Source organism: Rhinoraja longicauda, chromosome 7, assembly GCF_053455715.1.
Source record: "Rhinoraja longicauda isolate Sanriku21f chromosome 7, sRhiLon1.1, whole genome shotgun sequence".
NCBI lineage: Eukaryota > Metazoa > Chordata > Chondrichthyes > Rajiformes > Arhynchobatidae > Rhinoraja > Rhinoraja longicauda.
In genome coordinates, this window is record NC_135959.1 from 43,923,841 (window position 1) to 43,951,584 (window position 27,744).

The 27,744-nt window shown below is 41.5% G+C and overlaps 1 protein-coding gene across 3 annotated transcripts in view; it reads right to left on the reverse strand.

The window, feature by feature from the left end:
* cdk8 (cyclin dependent kinase 8) overlaps nucleotides 1-27,744 on the reverse strand; it is an 84,851-nt gene that overhangs the window by 4,773 nt on the left and 52,334 nt on the right. For all 3 annotated transcript variants that reach the window (XM_078403058.1, XM_078403057.1, XM_078403059.1), the window contains 7 exons: nucleotides 23,785-23,842; nucleotides 22,569-22,700; nucleotides 21,104-21,247; nucleotides 20,176-20,245; nucleotides 9,347-9,419; nucleotides 5,899-5,996; nucleotides 2,363-2,441 (listed from right to left, as the gene is read on the reverse strand). In XM_078403058.1, coding sequence (XP_078259184.1) covers nucleotides 2,363-2,441; nucleotides 5,899-5,996; nucleotides 9,347-9,419; nucleotides 20,176-20,245; nucleotides 21,104-21,247; nucleotides 22,569-22,700; nucleotides 23,785-23,842 — 654 coding nt within the window. The remainder of the gene's footprint in view (nucleotides 1-2,362; nucleotides 2,442-5,898; nucleotides 5,997-9,346; nucleotides 9,420-20,175; nucleotides 20,246-21,103; nucleotides 21,248-22,568; nucleotides 22,701-23,784; nucleotides 23,843-27,744) is intronic.

Here is a 27,744-nt window from a genome sequence, read left to right on the forward strand (position 1 = left end):
GATGCTCCCTGGCCAGATTAGTTCCTCCAACACTTTGTTTTAAAATAAATTGTTATTTGTGGCAGTCAAAACTATAGCAGTTAAATTTAGTATCAAATCTCAGAGTTAAATAAAATCCATCAAACCACCTGCAGTCATAATTCAATTGTATAAATTGTTACTTTAGAGATAGTGTAGAAACAGGCCCTACGAGTTCACGCCGATCAGCATCGCCCTGTACACTAGCACTATCCGACACACTAGGGACAATTTACAATTTTTACCGAAGCCAATTAACCTTCAAACCTGTACGTCTTTGGATTGTGGGAGGAAACCGGAGCATCCGGAGAAAACCCACGCAATCACAGGGAGAACAAACTCCGTACAGACAGCACCTGTAATCAGGATCAAGCGCGGGTCTCTGCCAGTGTAAGGCAGCAACTTTACTGCTACGTCACTGTGCCGCCCTATACAGTGCCCTCCAAAATTCCTCCACAATTTGAGATTTGTAATAGAAAAAAAAATCACACGTGGTTAAAATGCATATTGTCAGATTTTATTAAAGGGTATTTTTAGACATTTTGGTTTCACCATGTAGAAATTACAGCTGTGTTTATACATAGTCCCCCCATTTCATGGCACCATAAAGTTTGGGACACATGGCTTCACAGGTGTTTGTAATTCCTCAAGTGTGTTTAATTGCCTCCTTAATGTAGGTATAAGAGAGCCCTCAGCACCTTGTCTTTCCTCCAGTCTTTCCATCACTTTTGGAAACTTTTATTGCTGTTTATCAACATGAGGACCCAAAGTTGTGCCAATGAAAGTCAAAGAAGCCATTATGAGACTGAGAAACAAGAATAAAACTGTTAGAGACATCAGCCAAACCTTTGGCTTATCAAAATCAACTGTTTGGAAAATCATTAAGAAGAAAGAGCACTAGTGAGCTTACTAATCGCAAAGGGACAGGCAGGCCAAGGAAGACCTCCACAGCTGATGACAGAAGAATTCTCTCTATAATAAAGAAAAATCCCCAAACACCTGTCCGACAGATCAGAAACACTCTTCAGGAGTCAGGTGTGGATTTCAATGACCACTGTCCGCAGAAGACTTCATGAACAGAAATACAGAGGCTACACTGCAAGATGCAAACTACTGCTTAGCCGCAAAAATAGGATGGCCAGGTTACAGTTTGCCAGGAAGTAATAATAATAATATATTCCTTTTATTCGTCCCACATTGGGGAAATTTACCAGGGAAGTACTTAAAAGAGCAACCACAGTGCTGGAAAAAGATCTTGTGGACAGATGAGATGAAGGTTAATTTATATCAGAGTGATGGTAAGAGCAATGGAGGAGAGAAGGAACTGCCCAAGATCCAAAGCATACCACCTCATCTCTGAAACACGGTGGTGGGGGTGTTATGGCTTGGGGCATGTATGGCTGCTGAAGGTACTGGCTCACTTATCTTCATTGATGATACAATTGCTGATGGTAGTAGCATAATGAATTCTGAAGTGTATAGACACATCCTATCTGCTCAACTTCAAACAAATGCCTCAAAAATCATTGGCTGGCAGTTCATTCTACAGCAAGACAATGATCACAATCATACTGCTAAACCAACAAAAGAGTTTTTCAAAGCTAAAAAAATGGTCAATTCTTGAGTGGCCAAGTCAATCACCTGATCTGAACCCAATTGAGCATGCCTTTTATATGCTGAAGAGAAAACTGAAGGGAACTTGCCCCCAAAACAAGCATAAGCTAAAGATGGCTGCTATACAGGCCTGGCAGAGCATCACCAGAGAAGACACCCAGCAACTGGTGACATCCATGAATCGCAGACTTCAAGCAGTCATTGCATGCAAAGGATATGCAACAAAATACTAAACCTGACTACTTTTATTACATGACATTGCTGTGTCCCAAACATTATGGTGGCCTGAAATGGGGGGGACTTGTATAAACACTGCTGTTATTTCTACATGGTGAAACCAAAATGTATCAAAATGGCCTTTATTAAAATCTGTCAATGTGCACTTTAACCACATGTGATTTTTTCTATTACAAATCTCTAATTGTGGAGTACAGAGGCAAATAAATAAATGATGGGTGTTTGTCCCAAACATTATGGAGGGCACTGTATGTTTAAAAAAATTCCATTAATTATAATCTCCCTCCTTTCTTCCACAATATTTCTTTCATCTCCAAAGTATTGTGGCTCCCTAATTCATATCGATCTTTCCCAGAACTTCTTATCCAAACTTCCAATTTCAAACTTTCACATTGAACTGGAAATCTTAACATGCATCAAACTAGCTTTTTGTTTCATTTTCAAGTCCACGCTAAACAGAAACTCATTAAAAAACTTTGTTCTTTAAACCTACCTTTTCTCCTTTGTCGTCAGGTTCATCTTCTGTTAGAAATTCTCTTTTTGGATAAGGAATCTGACAACCAGCAAAAACACTGCAAAAATCAAAAAAGACAAAATAAACTGAAGTTCATAATTATACCCAGCAACTCAAGCTTTTGAATCAAAGACAGGAAAACAAGGAAAAAAGATTTCCAATCCTGTAACAGAATTTTCTACAGGAGAACTGATACTATATGCCAGTACAAAACAGATTGAGGACAAAATGAGACCATATGCAAGTTATTCCTTGCTGACAAGAGAATAAAACGCTGCAATATGAAGAAGGGTCTTGACCCGAAAGATCAAATTCCTTCTATCCAGAGATGCTGCCTGTCCCACTGAATTACTCCAGCATTTGTGTCTTTCTTTTATAGAAACATTGGCTGTTAAAATTTGTACTCCAAAACGTGTGCAAGCAGTGAATATTAGAGGCTAAGAATCAAACCTAGTCTTTGCCAATCCTATGCAAAACATATTTCACCTCTTCAGAAAATGACCCACGTTAGTTACATGAGTCAACAGATACTCCATGCTAACATACTGGACAGAAGTGGACACATTTCATTTAATGGGATTGAACGCACTGATAAATAGAATGAACACTTGCATATTTGAAGTCCATCTATGGTGATGACCCTCATTCAAAGCTCTGCGATCTCCGAACGTGCAATATGATACACTTCTCATTGGCCTACCATCCTCCACTAACTGCAAATTTCAGTTCAATCGAAACACTGTTGCACCCATTCCATCTTCCACCAGTTCCCACTCTATCTCTTCTGTCCTTGCTGGCCTGTGTTGGTTGGCTTATTTTATGACAACAGACAATAGACAATCGACAATAGGTGCAGGAGTAGACCATTTGGCCCTTTGACCCAGCACCACCATTCAATGTGATCATGGCTGATCATCCACCATCTGTACCCCATTCCTGCCCTCTCCCCGTAACCCCTGACTCCACTAGCCCTAAGAGCTCTATCTAACTCTCTTTTGAATGCATCCAGTGAATCAGCCTCCACTGCCTTCTGAGGCAGAGATTTCCACAAATTCACAACTCTCTGAGTGAAAAAGTTTTTCCTCATCTCAGTTCTAAATGGCCTACCCCTTATTCTTAAACTGTGGCCCCTGGTTCTGGACTCCCCCAACATTGGGAACATGTTTCCTGTCTCTATTATCCTTAATAATTAGATTATTAAGGTCCAATCCCTTAATAATCTTATATGTTTCAATAAGATCCCTCTCATCCTTCTAAATTCCAGTGTATACAAGCCCAGTTGCTCCAGTCTTTCAACATACGACAGTCCCGCCATTCCGGGAATTAACCTAGTGAACTTACGCTGATTTTCTATCAATACCTCCAATTTAAACTTTAAACGATTCTCATCTCTATTTCTAATCGATTCCATCCCTACAACTCTTCCCAGCACCTCCCAGCTATCTCGGCCCATAATCTAGAATTTCTTCTTCTAGTCCTTGAGGTCTGTCTGTCTGTCACTAAAACTCGGTTTGTTTGTGTGTATATGTGTATGTGTTTACCATGCCCTCTACACAGCCAAAACAGTACACGATAGCGCCACAATTCTAGGCCCACCCTACTCACCATTCCCCTATGGTTTGAATAAACCCACTTTTGCTACTTTTTAAAAACAATTCACCTTATAACCTTTAATAAATCCACCCCCCCAATCCCCCCTTCTCCCTCCCTCCCTCTCCCTACCCCCTCCCCATCCCCTTCACCCCTCCCTCCCCTCTCCCTCCCCTCTCCCTCCTCCCCTCCCGCCCCCCTCGGCCCAACCCTGGAGCCGTTGCCGGGCGCGGAGTGCCCCCGTGGCCGTGTGCCCGCAAGGGGAGAGAGGGCAAAAGCAGTGACGTCGGCCCCGTTTCTCCTGGGAAGCCGAAGCGTCTCCTGCAGCTCGGCTGCAATCTGCGGCGAGGAATGCTGGCGACGGCATGGAACCATTGCCGGGCGGGGAGCGTCGCCCGGGGCCATGGGTGGGCGAGAGTGGACAGGGAGAAGGCACTGACCTCGGCCGCATTTCTCCTGCTGCGAGCGGCGGGCGACAGCCATCTTGTTGGCCCCGCTGCCACAGCCTCTGCGGCGCGCTGCAGTGTGGGAGGAAAGTCAGGCGCTGGGCCTGCAGCATCGTCAGGTGGGGGAGGTTTTTCCCCAGGAGAGGCCTGCAGGCAGGACCCACCAGAGTGACGTCCCACGTGGGGGGAGCACCGCTCATTTAAAAATAAAATTCGACTTGTCACGAGGGGGGAGAGCCGTCCCTTTAAAAAAAAAAATCTTTAAAATTTTCGTTCCGTCCAACTTGACACCCGATTGCTCCGATTGTCCCATGTGGGGAGAGCGTCGCCCATTAAAAAAAAGGAATTTGATCAAGAGCGACACCCGATTGGTCTGCGTCCCACCGGCTCCCGCCCACGGACCCGCACTCCACCAACGGGTCCATGGATCGGTAGGCTTGATTCGCCCACGGTCCACACGCCACCGGCTCCCGCCCACGGACCAGCTCTCCGTTCTCCGCACTCCGTCGTTCCCCGCAGCTCACCGACGAACAGCGCTGAACGCACGGCCACAGGTAAGTGGCTTTCGCTGCCAAACGGTCCACGGATCGTTGGGCTTGCTTCGCCCACATCCCGCCCGCCACCAGCTCCCCACCCACAAACGGGAGCACGGATCGGTAGGATTGATGGGCCCAAGCTCCGGGGATGGCCGACCGATCCCCAACGGGTCCTTGCCTCCGCAGTTGGGGCCCGTTGAAGTTGAGAGGCGATGGGGTGGGTGAATGGGGGGGCAGTGGGGGGGAAGGGGAGGGGGGAGGGAGTGGGGAGGAGGTGAGTGGGGAGTGGAGGGGGGGGGAGAGGGCGAGTGGGGGTGGGGGGGAGAGAGCGAGTGGGGGTGGGGGGGGAGAGGGGGAGTGGCGGTGGGGAGAGGGGAGGGGAAGTAGGGGTGGGGTAGGGGGGATAGAGTGGGGGGGAGAAAGGGGATTGAGTGGGTGAGCGGGAGGGGGGGGGGGGGTGAGGGTGCTAGACCAATACAGGGGAGGCTTTGGGTCCACAGCTCATTCTGGCTGCAGCGCTGGTGCCACGGGACCGAGGTGAGTGGCGCTCTCTTCCCTTCCCTGTCCCCCTCGTCCGCCCATGCGCCGAACGCACGGCCACCGGTAAGTGGCTTTCGCTGCCAAACGGTCCACGGATCGGTGGGGAGACACTCCCCGTCCGGCAACGGGCTTTGTCAGTTGCAGAGGGTTGCCGGGCCCATAGGATCGTCATTTGGGGGTAGTTTAACCCAGGAGTGGCCCGCAGGAGAGATTTGGACCTTGGTCTGGTATTTTTTTAAATTCTCACCACAAAACAGCTCGGCAAATCTTTTGGCCATACCTCCATTCATCACCTTGGCTCAAAGTTCATTTATGTCTGATTATACCTCTATTACGCTTCTTGGGAAGTCTACATTAAAGGTGTATACAGCGTAAGTTGTTGTTAAAAGGCGATTCAACATACTCTGATGTTGGGAGTGGGTCTTCAAGGAAGTAGGGGTCTTGCATAGCCTGTTCTGAGGTAATTCTCTTGGTTGGGTCCATTGTGAGTAACTTCTGAAGCTGAAATTGAGTAGAGATTACAAAAAAAATTATTAATTGTAATGGTAGTTGCCAAAAGTAATAGATGACAATACAATACAATATATCTTTATTGTCTTTGTACCCAGGGGTACAACGAGATTGGGAATGCGCCTCCCATACGATGCAATAATTTAAGTAATTTAGACAACAGCAACCCAACAAAACAATTGAGGCATCGTGTGTTGTAGATGCCCTCCAAGTCTGGTAGCTGTGTTCCGATGGCCCTCTGAGCTCTATGGACTACCCGCTGTAGAGCTTTCCTTTCTGCCTCCGTGCAGCTGAGGTACCACACAGGGATGCCATGCGTTAGGATGCACTCTATGGTGCAGCGGTAGAAGGTCGACAGCAGCTGTTGGGGACTATGGCACCATCTTTCATATAATTCCCTCCCCTGTCACTACAGCCAGTTCAAATTGTCACCTTTGGGAACTAGGAAAGCATGCATTAATTATATTATGCTCAATATTTTCCTGACATTCAGATCAATATAATCGGGGGGAAATGTGCAATTGTTACGCAATAGAAACTAGTTACAGAAATTGGTAGTCACGTAGATGTTATATCCAAACCAATCAAGATAAAGGTTGTTGTAATCATCAAAAGGCACCATTTATATCACTTTGTACTGGTACATTAAATAGAGTTATGTACGTGATTTAAAATATCTCGAGACATCAGATACGGTTTTCATTTAAAGCCATGATGTTGGTACAGTTAGGGTATAACAATGCAGGTCAACATTTTTGTACAATGTTCTGCTGAGGCCTGAGGAGTGTTTCCAGCACTTTTCTGTTTTTTGTTTGGACTTGTTTGCAATTTCTGAACGGTCAGATTTTTTTGTTGTATGATGAACATTAAAGTGATTTATACATAATGGTTGTTAAATAAGAGCCTGCATGAATAAGTTTATTTTAACGTTGCTTTAGTCAGTGCTCCTTTCGATATCAACAAAACAAATAATGCAGTCTCAACAACAACTTAATCATATGGCACCTTTAATGTCTTAAAATATCTTACGGCATCTCATAGGACCATTATTAAAATACATTTGACACTGAGCCATATAAGGAGATAAAAGTGGAGGTGACAAAAACAGAGATTTAAGGAGTGTGTGAAAGAAATGTGAAGAGATTTAGAAAGAGAATTTCAAAACCTATGTCCCTTACAACTGAAAGTAATAGTTTCAGTTTAGTTTATTTTAGCGATATAGCACAGAAACAGCCCTTTGGCCCTACCGAGTCCATACCACCCAGCGATCCCCGCACATCCTACACACACTTGGGGCAATTTGCAATTTTACAAAAGCCAATTAACCTACAAACGCAGGTCTTTGAAGTGTGGGCAGTAAATCAGAACACCTGGAGAAAACCCATGCAGGTCATGGGGAGAACGTACAAACTCCGTACAAACAGCAGCCATGGTCAGGATCAAACCCGGGTCTCTGGTGCTGTAAGGCAGCAATTCTACAGTTGCACCACCATGCTGCCTCACAATGACTAAAATCAGTGATTTTCAAAAGGACCAAATAGGATGACCATCTCGAAGACTGGAAGATTGCACAGAGGTAGGAAAAATGAAGCTATAAAAGAGTTTGAGCATTTTCTAATTCAAAGAGTTGCTTAATTGTAAGCTAATAAGAGTCAAAGGACACAGGAGAAATGGACAAACAGAACATGAAAGTAAGGCAAAAGAATTTTGGATGCACTCTGGCTTTTGGACGGCAAAACACTGGCAAGTGATTATGGGTGTATTAGAACAGTCAAGTGCTAGAGCTAGTGAAAACACTAAGGAGGGTAGGAGTGCGGGAGTGATGTTTTGTGGGTGGAACATGGTTGCCAGTGAGATGGCATAAATACATGATTGGGTGATCAGAAACCCATCTCTAGTCCAAAGCTGATGCCAAAGTTTCAAAGGGAGGGGAATAAAAGATGTGGCCTGGGATCTGAGTTTTGTGATGGGACCACAAGACAAATAGTTTCAGCCTCGGAGGTACAGTGTCGGTACTATCAAAATAGTAAAATTGAAGTGATATGTAGGGTGATGATGCAGAGGGACAGTACATTGATAAGAAACCGAAAGGGACCAAAGACAGATCGTTGGGGAAGATCAGACATCACAGTGAAGGAAGGGGAACAATAACCACTGGAGGTCTTTCTGGAGTTACGACTGGACGGTTGAGAATGGAATCAGGCAAGCCTGGTCCCACTGTCACTACTGTTGGGACAATTGCTTCAAAAGCTACAGACTATTGAGAAAGATATACTGACATTGCACTTGTTGAAACCAGTTAAAAATCAAAAAGTCACTGCATTCTTGAAATGCAGGTCCAATTGAGAATAGACTGAATTACTTCCTTTTGTGTTTTCATTTCTATGTCCTTTCTACATAACAGTAAGTGTAATGTATATTTAATTATTATGACAAAATATACCAAAAATCCAATACATCCTGTCACAGAATATTATATTTCTTATAGTTTTGTCTCAACAAATATAAATGGAACCTTTTGTTGCAGTTTATGTGGAACTATGTCTTTGGCATCAAGAAGTGTCCTTGTCAGGTTGATGCCAAACCTTGTAGCAATGCTAAAAGCCAGTGTCATTTACTGAAACAGATAGCAGCGTATCTTTTGGGCCAGGCTTTTCGGAGTTTTAAGATGCAATCTGAACCCTTATGACTAATTTCTAATATAAATACTACAAATGTTTTACAGGGATATTTTCCCTCTTCATCAGATTGCATTTTTGCTTCAGTCTAATGTATTTAAAGATTTTAATTTCCCATTTTAATCAAACAGATAATATTGAGATCATTTTCTTCTAATTATGCTTGAGCATTACTTTTTATTCTGAGTGACCTTCATCTTTTCCTCATTTAACATGGCAATTTTCCAGGATAATAAGAGATTATGCTGTATCCTGACTTTCATTTAACTCTCTGTGGAAAATGTGCTCTCCAGTCCAATGTTTCTCTCAAATATTTCATGTTGTTCCATGACTGAGTAATGAATAAAAATGGACTCCTACAAGAGTTGGTTTTGGTATCATGTTCGGTACAGACATCGTGGGGCACAAGGCAGTACTGCTCTACTTTCTATTATTTTGTTTGTTGACTGAAACAGCTGGAAGCTTTTAACTTCTGCACTGGATAAGAGTACTTTTTATTTGACCATTTAATATGTTAGATACATTGTAAATAGAGTAAAATCGTAGCAAGTAAAAAGTTTACGTTGTGTTAGATCTTTGTAAGTAATGCAGGCATGTAATTAATTTGATTTTCATAATTTATTTCTTCAATTGTTCTTACAAAATATTAAGTCTGAGACTTACCAAATGAAAAGCTTTGCTATCCGGCTTTACTTTATGTTTCTCCATATACTTTATAAGGCTGCAGTTAGTATAACTAGAAACAAAACAAAACAAAGCAATTACCACTGTGAAATGCTCCGATTTTGACATTAAAAAATCTCTTTTTCTAAGGGAGGATCGTAGTGGATACAAATACAAGCAAGAACAATGCTAAGTATTCAATGATTCCCTCAGTTTCATCTGTGACAATTTACCCATGTAGGTTAGTTTATTGTCATGTGTACCGAGGTACAGTGAAAAGCTTTTTGTTCCATGCTATCCAGCCAGCGGACAGACTATCTGTTGGAGCCATTTACGCTTAATTTAGTTACTGTCATTGTATTATGGCTATGTTTAAGATTTCTAGTTTCTGTCTTATTTGCATGATTGTGGGTGTGATTTGATACGTAATGGGGAGTGTCTACATTGGAGGAGGCTGGCGTAGCAACAGAGATTATGGGTCACTTTAGCCGCGGAGGATGGAGAGAATACAGTTTTTTACCACGCTCGCGCCAGTCACACTCATGACTGCCACACTTGCGCCAGTTACACTCTCAAGGACCACATGGTAACGACTACACAATTTTTACTGTATTGCTTGAAGAAGAAACAGTTGATAAGAACGAAAAGTTATGAATTACTCTTTTGATTTTTAATCAAGAAACAGCGTTTGGAAGATTCGTTTTTGTTATCTCGGCGTGCGGTGTGTGCGTAAGCTATACCTCCATTCCATCCCCGAGCAGTAATGGCTATCGAAGTTGGACTTTGAGAAGGTATAGAAACTGCCATTACATTAGGGTAAAAAACTTATCTGAATCTGAGTAAAAAGGCTATTCTGACAGAAGAATCTAAGAAAGACTTGTTCTACAAGCAAAATCCGATTCAACAGTGGAATTGAAGAAGAAGCTGAATCTCTGCCAGGGATTAGAGCTGAAATCCTGGAACAAAGAATCTGCCGGTCGAAGGCAAATTGACACGATCTACACCTGGATCATTAGAAGATTGAAGACTTCATTGACCGGGTACCGTGAGTAGATGACTGTTTGTCGTAATTTTAAGTCAAGAAGTTTAAAAAACTTAAAAGCCTGTGAGAAAATTCTGCAGAAGTACTATTTGATACAAGAAGCTTGTTTATGCTATGAGGAGTTAAGAAAACCAAATTCGCAGAGCACGACCGTGAAAATTAACGATGTTGTGAACTTCTACAAGATAAGGTGCTCAGCTAGCGTTTGTTTACCATAGGTACTGGCCGAAGACTCTCAGCCTTGGAATTAATGATGTGGCTTGAAAAAATACTCATTCTGTTTTGAATTCTTCTGGTGTTTCTGGAACATAGCGATAAGCACCAATTCATCATGGATCTTCCATCAGGTAAGTATGAAGGATCGCCACAGGAGGGAGATGCGGAGCAAAAATCAAGAAGATATGGGAAAAGAGACATTAAACTTTCGGAAAAAGGAGAGGCAGCCTATCTGAAAAGATGCCAGAAGGAGAGAGACAAGTTGTGGAAGCAGGTCATCAAATTAATTGAATATCAGAAGGAACTAATGGAATCAGATGAGAATGCGAACATTGTACAATCAAATCTGGATCAACGACTTAACCTTTGCCACGAGGTTGGAAAAAACCAACACTCAATACTGTGTTTACAACTATCAAAGGAGCAACTCGGATGGCACACTCAGTGGTTCCAAGAGAGGGAGGAATTATTTGATGGTTTCATGGCTGACGCGGAGAAGTGGTTGTCTGAAACCATAGCTCAAACATTGCACTCTACAGTAGAAGGTGCGATGCAACAAGGTGTTGAAGTGGAAGAAGAAATGACACCTCAGGATAGTGTCTCAAACATTTCAACGCGAAGATCCAGACGTAAATCTGGTTCTGTAGCTAGTTCAACAACGAGGGTCTCTGCTCAAATGGAAGCTGAAGCTGAGATGGCTGCTCTCTCGCTGGAAGCTTCTGCCTTAGAGAAAAAATATGAGATTGAGGTACAAGAACAACTGAAGAGAGAGGCAGTGAGACAAGCAGAACAGCTGAAAAGACAAGAACAGCTGAAAAGACAAGCAGAACAGCTGAAAAGACAAGAAGAACAGCTGAAGAGAGAGGCCGTGACAAGAACAGCTGAAAAGACAAGCAGAACAGCTGAAAAGACAAGCAGAACAGCTGAAAAGACAAGAAGAACAGCTGAAAAGACAAGAACAGCTGAAAAGACAAGAAGAACAGCTAAAGAGAGGCTAGAGACAAGAAGAACAGCTGAAGAGAGAGGCTGTGAGACAAGAACAGCTGAAAAGACGAGCAGAACAGCTGAAGAGAGAGAAGGAACGGTTGGAAATAGCCACGAAGCTGGCAGCTGCTAGGGCAAGGAGGGACATACTGGAAGGCCAAAGATCAAAATGCAGCTCGAGAGTATCTCAGAAGAAGAGTTCCTTAATCCAAGAAGGAGCTACTAAGCTGGAAACAACAGCTAAAGGCAACCCACAGCCAGAGCCAGTCTGGTCTTGTGACGCCAAACTGGCACTGAGTAAGTGGATGGCCGACAAAACTTTACCAAAGCAACCGGGTGCTAGACCGAAGCAACCTACCTTTGGGATGTCTGTTAAGGCTCGAAATGAGCCAACCCAGTACTCTTCTCAGAGTCCTGTTCATCAGCTACCTGCACCCAGCCAGAGACAAACAACTGATTATGGGGCTCGTGACAACATTTATCCGGATCGATCTGCACTAAGCCAGGGATTTCAAAATAAATTCTATGAATTGGTAAGGAATCAAACGAGTCTCAGCGAGCTCATTGTTCAACAAAATCTTTCTGTCACCTTACCCCCAATGGAAATACCTTAATATGATGGTGATCCTTTACAATATGAAACTTTTATTGTAGCGTTTGAAGGAGTGGAAATGAAAACTACAAGTCATTGAGATCGCTTACAATTTCTGGAGCAATACACAAGCGGATATTTGAAGCAGCTTGTTAAGAGTTGTCGACATTTGCCTGTGGACGAGGGCTATCAAATGGCAAGAAAGTTGCTTGAAGAGCATTTTGGTAACAAACAGAAGATTGCTAACGCATACATGAAAAAGGCCTTTGCTTGGTCAGTTATCAAGGCAGAAGATGTGAAGGCTTTGCATGAGTTTGCGATATTTCTTAGGGGTTGTTGTAATTCAATGAGAAATAGCATCCACATGGAAGAAATGAATGCTGTTAGTAATATGAAGGCTATCGTTCTAAAACTGCCCTATAGGCTTAGAGAAAAGTGGAGAGATAAAGCAGGCCTGATACAGGAGGTTGACGATAGAGAGGCCATGCTGCCTGACCTGGTGAATTTCATGGAAAGAGAAGTACGGTTAATGTCAAACCTATGCTATGGGAATATTCAAGATCCTAAATCAGCTACTGTCAAAGGCTCTACCTTTACTAAAACCAAGGGAAGATCAGGACCTAAGGAAAGCAGTTTTGCTGCTGCCGTAATACCCATAGAAACGAAGGACGGAATGAAAAAAGATGTATCTACTGTTAAGCCACAAGGGTTTTGTTTTTCATGTAATTAAGTTTTTTTTTAAAAGAATATAAAGATAAGATCGACTTCTTGAAGGAGAAAGGAATCTGTTATGGATGTCCGAAGAAAGGACACATGGTTAAAGACTGCAGGAATCGGATAACTTGTAATATATGCAAACAAGATCATCCCGAATTGCTTCACATTGAACAGAGGAATATGGACGAGAAGTTGGAGCAAATGGAACAAAAGAAAAAGCCAGCTACGAGTGATGTTGTTGCCTCACCTCAGTTAAATGCACATATTGGGGCCGGGGTAGAAACCTGTATTTTCTCCATCTTACCAGTACAGGTAAGGAGCAGCGAGGGGAATACAGTGTTGCAAACATATGCATTTTTGGACAGTGGAAGTTCAGCTACCTTTTGAACAGAAAGCTTGATGAGAAGGATGGACGTTACAGGAGAAAAGATTGCTTCTCTTGAACACCATGAATGGTCAGAAATGCTACGATAGTTATCATTATCACAAGTATGGAAATATCTAGTCTGCAGGAAGACAATTTTATACAAATATCTGATGTGTTTACACAAGAGACTATGCCCGTCTCTCATCCAAATATACCTAAGCAAGAAGACGTGGAAAAATGGCCTTACTTGAAGGATGTCAAGATACCTAAAATAAATTCCGATATCAACCTACTTGTCGGAACAAATGCTTTGAAGGCATTAGAACCTAGAAAGGTTCTTACCAGTCAAGGAGATGGACCGTTTGCTGTGACAACCATACTCGGATGGGTTATCTATGGCTCCTTGAGAAGGAACAACAAAGGCAGGAAAAGGAATAACTATACTGCTGCTGCCATCAATCGAATATCTATTGTAAATCTAGAGGAGTTGTTGACCAAGCAATATAATCACGACTTCAATGAAAGAACCAGCAAGGAATCAGAAGAAATGTCCAGAGAAGAAGTAAAATTTTTGGAAATTATGAATCACTCAGTAAAGATGGTAGAAGGACACTATTGCCTAGACTTACCTTTTAAACGAGGGTTAGTCTGCCGAATAACCATTGCATTGCAGAACAACGCATTCAGAATCTGAAACGCAAGCTTGGCAAGAATACGAAATTTCATGATGAATATACATCTTTCCTCACAGAGATGATTAATAATGGTCTTGCCAAAAGGGTGTCCGAAGACCAGCTGAATTGAAGTGATGGAGAGCTTTGGTATATCCCACACCATGGGGTGTATCATTCAAAGGAACATTAAGAGTGGTCTTCGACTGTGCTGCGGTTTTCAAGGGTAAATCACTTACCTGTCAACTGCTGCAGGGTCCAGACCTAACGAACTCACTCATCGGAGTTCTCATCAGATTCAGACAAGAGCCGGTAGCTTTGATGGCGGATATCAAGGCAATGTTTCATCAGGTCAAGGTATCGGAAAAGCATGTCGACTACTTGCGATTCCAGGTGGTGGCCGGATGGTGTTGCACAACAAGATCTCATTGAATACCGGATGAAGGTACATCTCTTTGGAGCAGTGTCATCACCAAGTTGTGCAAACTTCACATTGAGGAAAACCGCTGAGGACAATAAAGCTCACTTTCCAGAAGAAGTGACAAACACGGTAAAGAGCAATTCCTATGTGGACGATTGTTTAAAATCCATGTCTACGGAACAAGTAGCGATTCAAATGGTAAAACATTTGACATCCCTCTGCAACAAGGGAGGATTCATGCTATCGAAATGGATTAGCAGCAGCCGTGCTGTATTGGAAACCATTCCACTAGATAACAGAGCCAAGGACACCTGGGAGTTGGATTTGGACAAAGACAATCAGCCCATGGAGAGAGCATTGGGATTGCACTGGTGCGTTGAAACAGATGTGTTCAAGTTCAGAATTTCGATTCAGGAGCGACCATGTACAAGACGGGGCATCCTGTCTGTGATTGGTTCTGTTTACGACCCTTTGGGACTTCTTGCACCATTTACACTACCAGCCAAGTTAATTTTGCAGGATCTCTGTAAGAAGAAATTTGGATGGGATGAGAGTATAACGCAAATCTTCTCTCAGCGATGGACAGAGTGGTTAGAAGATCTCGACAAGATCTCGGAGTTCAGAGTGGGCCGGTGTATGAAGCCTACAAACTTTGGTCGAATCAAATTTGCACAGCTGCATCACTTTTTTGACGCGTGAAAGTGGTTACGGTATTGTTTCATATCTGAGACTGGAAAATTATAACAATGAAGTACATGCTGCATTCTTAATGGGAAAGGCCAGAGTGGCACCATTGAAGCAAATGACGATTCCCAGAATGGAGCTTGCAGCCGCAGTCTTACCTGTCAGAATTGACATATTGCTGCAAAAAGAACTGCAGCTTAAGCTGGAGGAATCTACCTTCTGGACTGATAGCATAACAATGCTTAGGTACATCAATAGTGAAAACAAACGCTTCCTAACATTTGTCATAAACAGGATCTCTTTTGTAAGGGATGCTACTAATGTATCACAGTGGAAGTATATTAATACCAAGGAAAATCCTGCGGATGAAGCCTCTAGAGGATTAACAGCAGACCGCTTCTTAAGCAGTAAGAGATGGATCAATGGGCCAGAGTTTCTCTGTAAACCAGACCGAGAATGGCCAAAGTTTAACCTGGAAACTGAAATCTCTGCTAATGATCCGGAGATCAAGCAAGACATCTTAGTGAACGTCATTATTAAGGACCATTGGATTCAACAAACTATTTAATTACCCATTTCTCATCATGGAATAAGTTGAAGACAGTGATGGCTTGATTTCTTAAATGAAAAACAATGCTTTTGCAGTGGACTCGTAAGAGAAAGGAAACTCGGACTGCTATGAGTAGCTTTGAAACGGATCCTGGCAAGCTGAAAGAAAAGGTTGACAGAGAGATGCAAGTTTTTAAGGCATCATACCGGGGACAGTGTTTATGTCTGGATGATCTTTTTAAGGCGGAAAATGCAGTTATCTCTTTCTGTCAAAGACAAGAAGATAAGGAAGAGCTATCAGCATTACAAGCTGGTGGACAAATGCATTGGCTACGTACTCACATTGTCATGAAAAATGACAAAGAAATTGTAGAAACACTGCTAGGTTTTGATGATTTTGTCAACGATGGTTGAGAATGAGAAGAAATTTTATTCCAGGTGATATCGTCTATGTGGTTGATTCTACTGCACCACGAGGTTCTTGGTTGATGGGCAGGATACTAGAGATCATGCCAGACGTTAAAGGTTTTGTGCGTACTGTACGACTTCAGACTAAGGACAACATCTTGGTAAGACCGATAACCAAGGTATGTCTGCTTCTAGAAGGTGAAGGAGAAGATTGAAGAATCGCTAACGAAGTTTGAATGCCAACATATAATGTATATTACTTTTGTTTTTGATAAATATTAAGCTTTTATAGCTCCTTTTGGTATCTATTGGTAATTGCTTCGTTATGTACGCAGAACAATTAGGGGCCGGTGTGTCGGAGCCATTTATGCTTAATTTAGTTACTGTCATTGTATTATGGCTATGTTTAATATTTCTAGTTTCTGTCTTTTTTGCATGCTTGTGGGTGTGCTTTGATACGTAACGGGGAGTGTCTACATTGGAGGAGGCTAGCATAGCAACAGAGATTGTGGGTCACTTTAGTCTCAGAGGATTGAGAGAATAGTTTTTTACCACGCTTGCGCCAGTCACACTCACGACTGCCACAGTGGCGCCAGTTACACTCTCAAGGACCAGACGGTAACGACAACACGATTTTTACAGTATTGCTTGAAGAAGAAACAGTTGATAAGAACGAAAAGTTATGAATTACTCTTTTGATTTGTGCTACTTTAATAAAGACCAATTAATCAAGAAACAGCGTTTCGAAGATTCGTTTTTGTTATCTCGGAGTGCGGTGTATGCCTAAGCTATACCTCCATTCCATCCCCGAGCAGTAATGGCTATCGAAGTTGGACTTTCAGAGGGTATAGAAACTGCCATTACACTATCCATGATTACAATCAAACCGGCCACGGTGTAAGGATCTGCTGTTGGATTAGAGATTTTTAAAAGTGCAGAGGTTGTAATGAATGATTGCAGATCCGCTTCTGGGACCAGCAGGCAGAGAGGTTGGGCACCATCTTATCTAGTGAGGTAGTTCTTCACAGACTGATCAATCAAAAAATTTGGTCAGAAGCAAAAGTTTCACTGAAAATTGAGCTCTTTAATCCAATATTGGAGCACCTCAAGGCTGCTTGCTTAGCCCCTTGCAAAGGGTGTTGCACGGTCTTCTCTTTTAGGACTTTGCATAAAGGGTGTATAATTTTTTTTGGTCCAAGTTTATGTGCCTATCATGCTGCTGCAAGCAAGATTTTTCATTGTATCTGTTCCTCACTGTACTCATGCATAATATAATCTGAAAAAAAAGCACATTATAGTTCCTTCCATTTTCTACCTACACTGCAAAAGAATCCAACACGAACGGTATTTTGGTGGTGGGGGATTGATGGATTTTCTGGAATCAACAACTAGGGACATAAATTTGTGGTGAGAGGGGAAAGATTTAATAGGAACCCGAGGGGCAGCTTTTTCCACAAAGAGTGTGGTTTTATGGAACGAGCTGTCAGGGAGAGCAGTTGAGCAGGTACAATATCAACATTTAAAAGATATCTGAACAGGTGTATGGATAAGAAAGATTGAGAGGAATATGGGCCAAACGCGGGCAGGTGGACTAATGTAGATGGGGCATTTTGGGCGGCATGGGCAAGTTGGGCCGAAGGGCCAGTTTCCATGTGGATGACTCTATAATTCCAATTACATGTTATTTCTATTAGTGCCTCAGCACTCATTTAATTCGCTTCCTGTAAATGTTACAGAGCTTGATAATAATTTTTCCAAGGAACCAGGCAAGTTGAAAGAATCTCTGGGAAGCAGGGTCCTGGTTTACGGAAGGAGTTGATGGGAACAATGAGTAGAAAGGGAGAGTGAGAACAAGGGCCCCAGTGGATGGAGAGGGAGTGCTGCAAATGTGATCTTGTCATTCAGATGCCGAACCATTGACAGTTTCGAATGGTGGGATAGTGAAACAGTTTTGATGTATGTTCCTCAATTCACTGTTAGAAAATGGTACAACATTAATGTTTCAGAAAAGGTTAGAAAAATAAGTGGAATTCTCAGCCACAAATCATTTTTAAAAGATGTTGCATGAAAAAGGGAAATGTTAAAGCAGCAGCAGGAAATCGGGATTAAATGAGATCTCAAGAGAAATAATGCTGCAGTCTTCACAGGTGGAATGGTCTATTTCTTTTTGTATCTGGTGATCTGCCTGACCGTGACTGTCACCTCCACACATTTAATTTCCACAGGAAGCAGCTGTGGTTTACGAATACAACCACACCTCACTTCACATCATGCTGTTTCTTACCATTTCACTCCCGACAAATAGAAATATGCCAATGCACATTGTCTAAAGCACTCCACTCACGCTATCTGCATCCTCCCTTTGTGCGGTAACTTTGCAGCGTAGATTGTTATCTCTTAGGATATTGCATATTATAGTAAAGATCAAAACAGGAATGTCAAAATCAACCGCAGCAAATGAATTTGTTTGCAGGTCCTGAAACCAAAACCTAAAGATTTAGGATGGTAGAGTGGCGCAGCAGTAGAGTTGCTGCATTACAGTGCCAGAGACCTGGTATGATCCGGTGCTGTCTGTACAGAGTTTATAAGTTCTCCCTATGACCGCGTGGCTTCGGTAAAATTGTAAATTGTCCCTAGTGTGTTGGATAGTGTTAGTGTATGAGATGATCACTGGTCGGCGTGGACTCAGTGGGTTGATGGGCCTGTTTCCGCACTGAATGTCTAAAGACACAGAAAATTGTCAGTAAAAGTTTATGGCAAAAACAAAGGCTTGCTCTATTAATTCATTGATAAGTTATCTTGGAGCACCCTGTTCAAAGAACTCACCACCTTAAATCAATCTGGCAATCTCACGACACGGTGGCGCAGCGGTAGAGTTGCTGCCTTACAGCGAATGCTGCGCTGGAGACTCAGGTTCAATCCTAACTACGGGCGCCGTCTGTACGGAGTTTGTACGTTCTCCCCGTGACCTGCGTGGGTTTTCTCCGAGATCTTCGGTTTCCTCCCACACTCCAAAGACGTACAGGTATGTAGGTTAATTGACTGGGTAAATGTTAAAATTGTCCCTAGCGTATGTAGGATAGTGTTAATGTGCGGGGATCGCTGGGCGGCGCGGGGCCGAAGGGCCTGTTTCCGCGCTGTACCTCTAAAAAAATCTAAAAAAAATAAAAATAAAAATAAATAATTGAATACATGCTATGTGAATGTCCATGTTCAACATTTCCCAGTCTTGTTTGCTGATGTGTGGGAAAGTGGTATCTAATGGCTGCAGCCGTTACATTAAAATCAATAAAAAGATACAAATTCCTCTTCTTCTTCCATGAAACCAATTCAGATAATAGAAAAGTCAACATTTTAATTTAGTTTAGAAATATAGCAGGAAGCTCGCTCTTCGGCCCATTGAGTCCGCGCTGGCCAGTGATCCCCACACACTAGCACTATCCTACACACTAGGGACAATTTATAACTTTTACCAAAACCAATTATTCTACAAACTTGTATGTCTTTGGTGTGTGGGAGGAAACCGGACACCCGGAGATAACTCACGCAATCAGGGAGAACGTACAAACCCCATTCAGACAGCGTCCGTAGTCAGGATCAAACCTGGGTCTCTGGGGCTGTAAGGCAGCAACTCTTCCGCTGAGAATGATCAGCCATGATCATATTGAATGGCGGTGCTGGCTCGAAGGGCCGAATGGCCTCCTCCTGCACCTATTGTCTATTGCCACTGTGCCGCCTCTCTTCCCTGGGTTGAGAGCAAAAATGGAAACGTGGCTAAAAGTTGCTTGCTAGTCACAAAATCTGCTGGGTTTACTTTCTATTGAAATTTATGGAAGAAAAAATATTGTGGGTTCTTTGGGAAATGGAGAAAGATTTCCAGGCAGAATTTGGTTTCTGCATCTCAGCTGGCAAAATAAACACCAAAAACTACCCAGATATTCTGCATGAGAACCTTTTTTTAGGCTCTTTAGTCTTTCTGCACAATATAATACATTGTTACTAATCACATCCAACACAAAGTGGCTCCAAAAGACAAAATGGTTCCGAAAGGCACGAAATCTCATTATGAAAGGCAACTTCAAACATCACGAAAGGCATTTCAAAACAGCACTCGATTTTGTAGAATGCTCTTTTATTTTGTGAACAAATTGTAGGAAGCAAATTAAGACAAAACTCACGTATTTCTTCTGAAATCTTTCATCAACGTTGAATGTTCTGGCATCTTTTTAATATCTTCCCAATCTTTATCTGGAAAATATATTTGACAAAGTGCAAGTTTTACCTGCATGGTTTTAAAATCTCACAAACGTCTACAGATGCACCATAGAAAACATACTGTCGGTTGCTTCACAGCTTGGTTTGGGAACAGCTCTATCCTAGACCGCAAGAAATAGCAGAGTTGTAGATATAGCCCAGGAGATCCTTCGCTCAGTCGGCCTTAAACAACCTGATCTCCCGGTGGCTGAGCACTTCAACTCCCCCTCCCACTCCCAGTCTGACCTTTCTGTCAAGGGCCTCCTCCAGTGCCATAGTGAGGCCCACCAGAAATTGGAGGAACAGCACCTCATTTGTGGTTTAAGTATTCTGGATCTCAGAGTTACTCAAGATCCCGGATGAGCCAGTACTAGCTCTCTCTAGGTTAGGACTGGTTTCTGTTCCTGTCAGCTGTTTGTGGCCAGCACAGATGGCAAGTTGGATATGTGTACAGTGTTCCTTGGTGGCAGTATTTGATTTTTCCATCCTGAGAAAAAGGTTACGATTGTCCACCCTATCTATACCTTTCATAAACCCGCAATCTCCAGCATTCCAGAGAAAACAATCCAAGTCTGTCCAACCTCTTCCTGTAGCTAATACCCCCTAATACTGGCATAATTATGGTAAACCTCCTCTGCACTCTTTCATAGCCTCCAGATCCTTCTTGTAATGGGGTGACTAGTATTGCATGCAATAATCCAAATGTGGCCTAACCAAAGTCCGATAAAGCTGCATCATGACTTCCTGATGCTTATACTCAATGCCCCGCCTTATGAAAGCAAGCATATATATGTCTATACAAAAGAATCTTCAATTAACCCAAGATCATTTTAGTGAAGTTTCCAAACTTACCTGCTGGAAATCCCATTACATTGAATATTCTATCCAATTGGTCATGATGATAAGGATTACTAGTCTTAATATCCTCTTGACGACAATGGAAAATAGGCTCAGATGTTAATAGCTCAGCAAATATACAACCAATAGCCCAAATGTCTATTAAAATAGAAACGGAGACAAGTAAGTTAAATGGACAAAACAAAATAGACCAAGTTAGACATTCAGTTTCTAATGCCTATTAGATTACACAACTTTCTCCTTTTTGAATGTTACGTAGACAACATCCTGGTTTATTTAGTGCAATTTACGTCATAGCCATCCAAGAATTTCACAAGGGATATGCATAAAGTGAATGCTTGCAGTCTTTTTCCAAGGGTAGGGGATTCTACAACAAGAGGGCATAGACTTAAGATGAGAGAGAAGAGATTTAAGAAGGTCTTCAGGGGCAAACTTGTCCACTCAGAGGGTAGTCCGTATGAGGAAAGGGTTGCCAGAGGACGCTATGGAAGTGCATACAATTACGTTTTTAAAAAAGATATGCGAATAGGAAGGGTTTGCAGGGATATTGGTTAAATGCAAGAAAATGTGACCAGCCCAGAATGCCAACTTGGTGGATATGGACAAGCTGGGCTGAAGGACCTGATTCCATGCTATATGACTATGTGAAATCATTTTTATTCTTTTCCGTGTGTCAATTTTGCTTTGGCTATTTATAAATTTAAACTTAAGGATTGTTCAATTATTAACCAAATCATGCAGAATTCAATAAAGCATCTAATTATTATAACAAGTTGTAAAAAATCAAGTTCAAGGAAACTCTCTTAATTTAAATTTGACACATCTTAGCACATTTCAAACATTTCTTAAAACATTACTAAAACTTTATTATGATTTGTTACAATAAAAAAAAAAAAAAAAAATATTTTAAGAGCCCATTACAATACATCTAAACAAAATGCTTTAAGTATTTTGCTTCTCAAGTAGCCAAACAGCAAGAAATGATAGACATAAAATGGTAGTGTAACTCAGCAGGTCAGGCAGTATCTGTGGAGAAAATGGAGAGATAATGTTTCGGGTTTCGACCCATCTTCAGACTCGGTCTGAAGAAGAGTCCCGATCTGAAATATCGCTGATGCATTTTCTCCAGAGATGCTGCCTGATCCATTACACCACCATTTTGTGTCTATCTGGGATAAATGAGCATCTGCCATTCCTTTTTATTACAGCAAGATGTTATGTATTCCTTGACCACTGAGTAAGAGTAAACCATGTAATTTGAATTAATTTAACAATATTCCACCGTTCAATTGTTTTACATTTGGTAATGGGCATACTTAAACCTTTAAATTTTTCATTCCAGATTGTGATAATTCTGATTATTAATGTTGTTAACAGCAGATCACTACTTCAGGTTTTTCTGACCAAGGCAATGGGTGTTCTAAGACCTTAATCATCCCAATTTATTCCCAATACTCACCAATGGCTTTAGTATAATGCCTTGCACCAAGTAACAACTCTGGTGCACGGTACCAAAATGTTACGACTACCGGATCCAAGTCAGCTAAAGGCTTCAGGGGCGAATTAAACAATCGAGCAAAACCCATGTCCGCTGCATGAAAGATACAAATGTTGAAAGTGTTATAGTACAGCATGCAAAGGGCAGAAAATGTAGCAGCATGTCAAAAATATGTCATTGCAAACAAGGATCTTTAGCTACACGTGCAAATGCTGAAGCAAGAGAGACACAGGGAACTGCATATGCTGGAATCTTGAATAAAACCAACAGTAGAGTCAAGAGTGTTTAATTGTCAGATGTACCAACAACAGACAATAGCAGTGGTATTGCAAAAACCCACGAAACCACAAAACTCCTATTTGACAGAAGAGAATCTGAAAATATAGGCAAGAATTAAAAATGGCTAAATATATACACAAAGTGCTGGAGTACTTCGTTTGAATGCAAGAAATGGGCTTTTATAGAAGTCTACAGTTCCTTCTAAGATTGAGATTTGTGTCTTAATCCAAGACTAAATGTTTTGAAAAGGCCATCCTGTACCACAATATTCCAAAAATTATGCATCACAAGTTAAACTAACCAGTTTAAAATTTTGGTTTAAAAGGATAAACATGCAAATAGTTGGGTGTTGGCATTAGAGTGAGTGTGCATACATCAGGTCACGGAAATGTTTCCAACAAGGCTTTTTCCATAAATAAATCTATGAAAGGTTGAAGTATTTGATTAAATCACAATGTAGATATTTGAATTTTGTTCTTCAGTGGGTATTCACACACAGTAGGGATTCATCTCAGCAAAAGTAATCAGCTTCAAACATACGGAAGTAACCTTCCCATTCCTTCCAGCATTCCTTCCCATTTTGAATGCGAATATGAACCAGTAAGATCAGGAAATTCCACAACTTGGATGCCATCCGGGACAGGAAAGAAGGCAAATGCAATTTATTTTCCCACTGAGTCATCTACGTCTTAAGACCTGAAGTTGGCTGATCTTTGGCTTGAGATATGATTCTTTACATAGGAAGCAAAATAAGCCAACACAATCAAACTCCTTACCTTCCCAGTTTTTAAATAACCTTTGGTCTTGATTATAGGAACACTTTCCAAGTTTGTTTTCACACAGAATATAGTAATAAAATATAAATGGAAATAAAAAAAACAATCATAGCACACTATACCTATTTTGACTCTCCCTCGTTCTGGACCTTCACCCATAACTAAAATGTTTGCAGGTTTCTGGAAAAAAAAAGAACAATAATTATTCTGGGTCAAAAGGTACATTATATCTTCATAAGTTATTCCCAAAAGATCAAAACCAGTTACATTTGTGCGAATAAATCCTTTCGTGAAGTAGGCATAACAATATGGACATGTATCTCCACCATGGCTTTCATTCAAGGTTTATCAGATTTGAGTGTTTGTGTTAGCAGATAAATTTGGAAAGTGGCTTGAACTGCCACTTATACTCCACCTTTCCTTCATCTCAAGAAGCAGATAGGCTTTTCCTTGGGATTCTATTCACAATCGGTTTCAGGATGTTGCTGGAGCCAAGTAACGGACTAAACAGTGAGACAACAATTGATAGATTGCATTGTGACTCTATGGACAGAGCCTCAAATATCATTTCAGCCTCCGCCCAATTTCAAAAACATTTTTTCTCTCCGCCATCAAGGAACATAGGACACGGTAAGATGTTAATCTGTTTGCTCACTTAAGCAGGGTTTCATAAAGCAACAGCCCAGATCTGAAGATGACATTCTTGATGACTAACTAAACAGGACGTGAAGTGTTCAATAAACACGGCATGCCAAAAAAATTAAACTCATGCTCGGAGCGAGAAAAGATTACGTGCCACCTAGGTGTTCCCAAATAAAAGTAATCAGTACCCAGTGCATGCTGCCATTTAGGCTCCATTCTTATCCTTCCACATCGAATGCTTTTAGCATGATCTTCTACTCTTCATCCCCATTTTCAGGATCCCCTTAAATGTATAGGTGGCACAGTAGTAGAGTTGTTGCCTTACAGCCCCAGAGTGGTGCTCGATCCTGACTATGGGTGCTGTCTGTACAGAGTTGGTAGGTTCTCAGGCTGCTCCGGTTTTCTCCCACACTCCAAAGACGTACAGGTTTGTAGGTTAATTGGCTTCGCTAAAATTGTAAATTATCCTAGTGTGTGGGACAGTGGGTGATCGCTGGTTGGTGTGGACGCAGTGGACCGAAGGGTGTGTTTCCATGCTGAATCTCTAAAGTCTAAAGCAATCAAAACAACCAGAATTATTTACAGGCAGCTCTGTATAACGACTGTTGCATTCCTAAGAGAACTCGTGTAAAAGAGAATTGTGCAATAAAACAACTGTGTCCATGGATGTTCTGTTCCTTTGCCATTTGATGAGATTGTGGCTGATCAAACTATAAATGCAATTCTGTATTCCCAACTATCCCCTTTCAACCCCATCACTTACTTTAAAAACATTCAAAGACTCTGCTTCGAACAACTTTGAGGAAGACAATTAAAAGGGCACAAAATGCTGGAGTAACTCAGCGGGACAGGCAGCATCTCTGGAGAGAAGGAAAGGGTCACATTCCAGAAAAGGGCACATATCTATCTGAGAGAAAGAATTTTGCCTCATGTATATTGAATTGGTATCATTATTTTTAAACAGCGCGTTGTCATTCTAGATTCTCCCACAAATCAATCTCCTAACATCCACCCTATCAAGATCTAATAATTTAAAGGATATAAAGAACTCCAATAAATTAATGAAGCATGAATTTTCCTTCTCAAAATGTGCCAACAACATGCAGATGGTCAGCTCTTGTCTTCATTTTGGCACTGAGTTTCAGCATATATGGTGCACTCTGCAAGGCATTTTAAGTAGGCATTTCCATTAAAAATAATCTGTTTATTATATAAAGTAGAAGAATCCAAATATATACAAATATACATATATATTATACATAGAAGAAACGTAAGAAAAATGCAGGAGAAATAAACGTGAACAAAAAACTGGAAAAAATAATTTCCTGTTAAACTCTTACAGTTAGATTCATTGGATTAGATGAGTCAAATCTAGATCTTAAAAGGTGAGAAGAGCAAGCCAAATCACCATAGCAACAACTTACTTAATTGCAAGATAGAATCAGTGACTTTATTCTTAAGGACATTTAAGCCGCTGCACTATTTTCATTCATTCAGTTTGGAAAACATTGATGTATTACTTCCATTTCACTTCTCACACCAGTAATTGAAAAAAAAGCTGCAGATTAATTAGTCTGGGGTACAAATGAACCACGTTTAAAAAATGTTAGTGCTCATCTTATTTTTTCCCCAACAGTGACCAGGGGAGGGTGGGGAAGGGGCAGGCATAAGGATCAGGATAATGTGTAGGGAGGAACTGCAGATGCTGGTTTACACCAAAAGATAGACACAAAAAGCTGGAGTAACTCAGTAGGTCAGGCAGCATCTCTGGAGAAAAAAAAATAGGCATCCCTTTTCTCCATAGATACTGCCAGATCTGCTGAGTTACTCCAGGTTTTGTGTCTAGGATCAGGATTATGTCAGGAATGAAATGTGTGTTGGGATGGTGGAGATTGGAGTTATCAACAAGGATCGACGGAGGGGGTTCAATCAGAGGGGTGTGGAGGAAATGAGTGGATGGTGGAGAAGAGATGAAAGAAGCATTCAGTTGCATTTTCAGGACTTCAAACAAATCAAGAAGTGATTGTTCTTATTTCTCAACTCACGGCAAGTACATTATCAGTCACAGGGTGCTGAAATGAACATGTTCATAAGTTATAGGAGCAGAATTAGGCCATTCAGCCCATCAAGTCTATTCTGCAATTCAATCATGGGCGATCTACCTTTCCCTCAACCCCATTATCCTTCCTTCTCCCCATAACCCCTGACACCCATACTAATCAAATTGATCAGTGCTAACTGATTCCATTTCCAAACATTTTTGGAAATGGATTCCATTTCCAAAAGATTTTTCCCCAAACATCAACACGTGTGTTAGATCATGCAAATAGTGCAAGATTAATTCAATGCTCAGCTTCAAATTAAATCATCAATTCTCACTGAAAAATTATGGCTAACAAATGTTTTGGAGAAATTTTCATCTTTCCAAACAGCACCAAGACTAATATTATGCAAAATGCAGTGGTCGAGTGGCTGCCTCACAGCACCAGACCAGGGTTCAATCCTGCGGGTGCTGTCTGTATGGAGTTTGTACGTTCTCCCTGTGATTGTGTGGGTTTTCTGAGTGCTCCGGTTTCCTCCCATAGTACAAAGACGTGCAGGTTTGTATGTTAATTGGCTTCTGTAAATTGTCCCTAGTGTGTAGGATAGAACTAGTGTATGGGTGATCGTTGGTCGGTGTGGACTCGGTGGGTCGAAGGGCGTGTCCATGCTGTATCTCAAAACTGAACTAAAAGAATGATCTTAATTGGCATATAACATTCAATCGCAGGTTATTTTCCAAATCCTGGGATTGTCATGTCTTTGGAATATTCATGTAGATCAAAATGGTTGTAGAACCAAAATCATGTTTAAATATTTACAGTAAATGTCATTTTAAGTAAAGTATAATCTACAATTAAATTGAGAAGATTGCAGACAACCTAATATTCATTTTGAAGCTTTTGTGTTGTGGACATGGACAAATATAGCACAAAGTGCTGAAGATAGACACAAATTGTTGGAGTAACTCAGCGGATCAGGCAGCATCTCTAGAGAAAAAGGATGGGTTCGCATTGGGAGCCTTCAGTCTGAAGAACGGTCCCAACCTGAAACGTCACCCATCCTTTTTCCCCAGAGGTGCTATTTGACTACCTGAGTTACTCCAGCAATCTGTGTCTATTTTTGGTATATACCAGCATCTGCAGTTCCTTTCTACACAAAGTGCTGGAGTGACTGGCGGGACAGGCAGCATCTGTAGTTCCTCGTGTCTCCAAGACAAATAAAACTAATGGTACATTGCTCACTCAGTAAGCTTTACAACTATGACAGAGTACAAGATAGAAAAGTAAGATACAAAACTTCAAGAGATCCCAAAAATATTTTAAATATATACTTTGGGAATACAGCCACCTTTGTAATAAAGCAGATTTAAACTGAGACTTAGAAATCAGAGCAGGGCA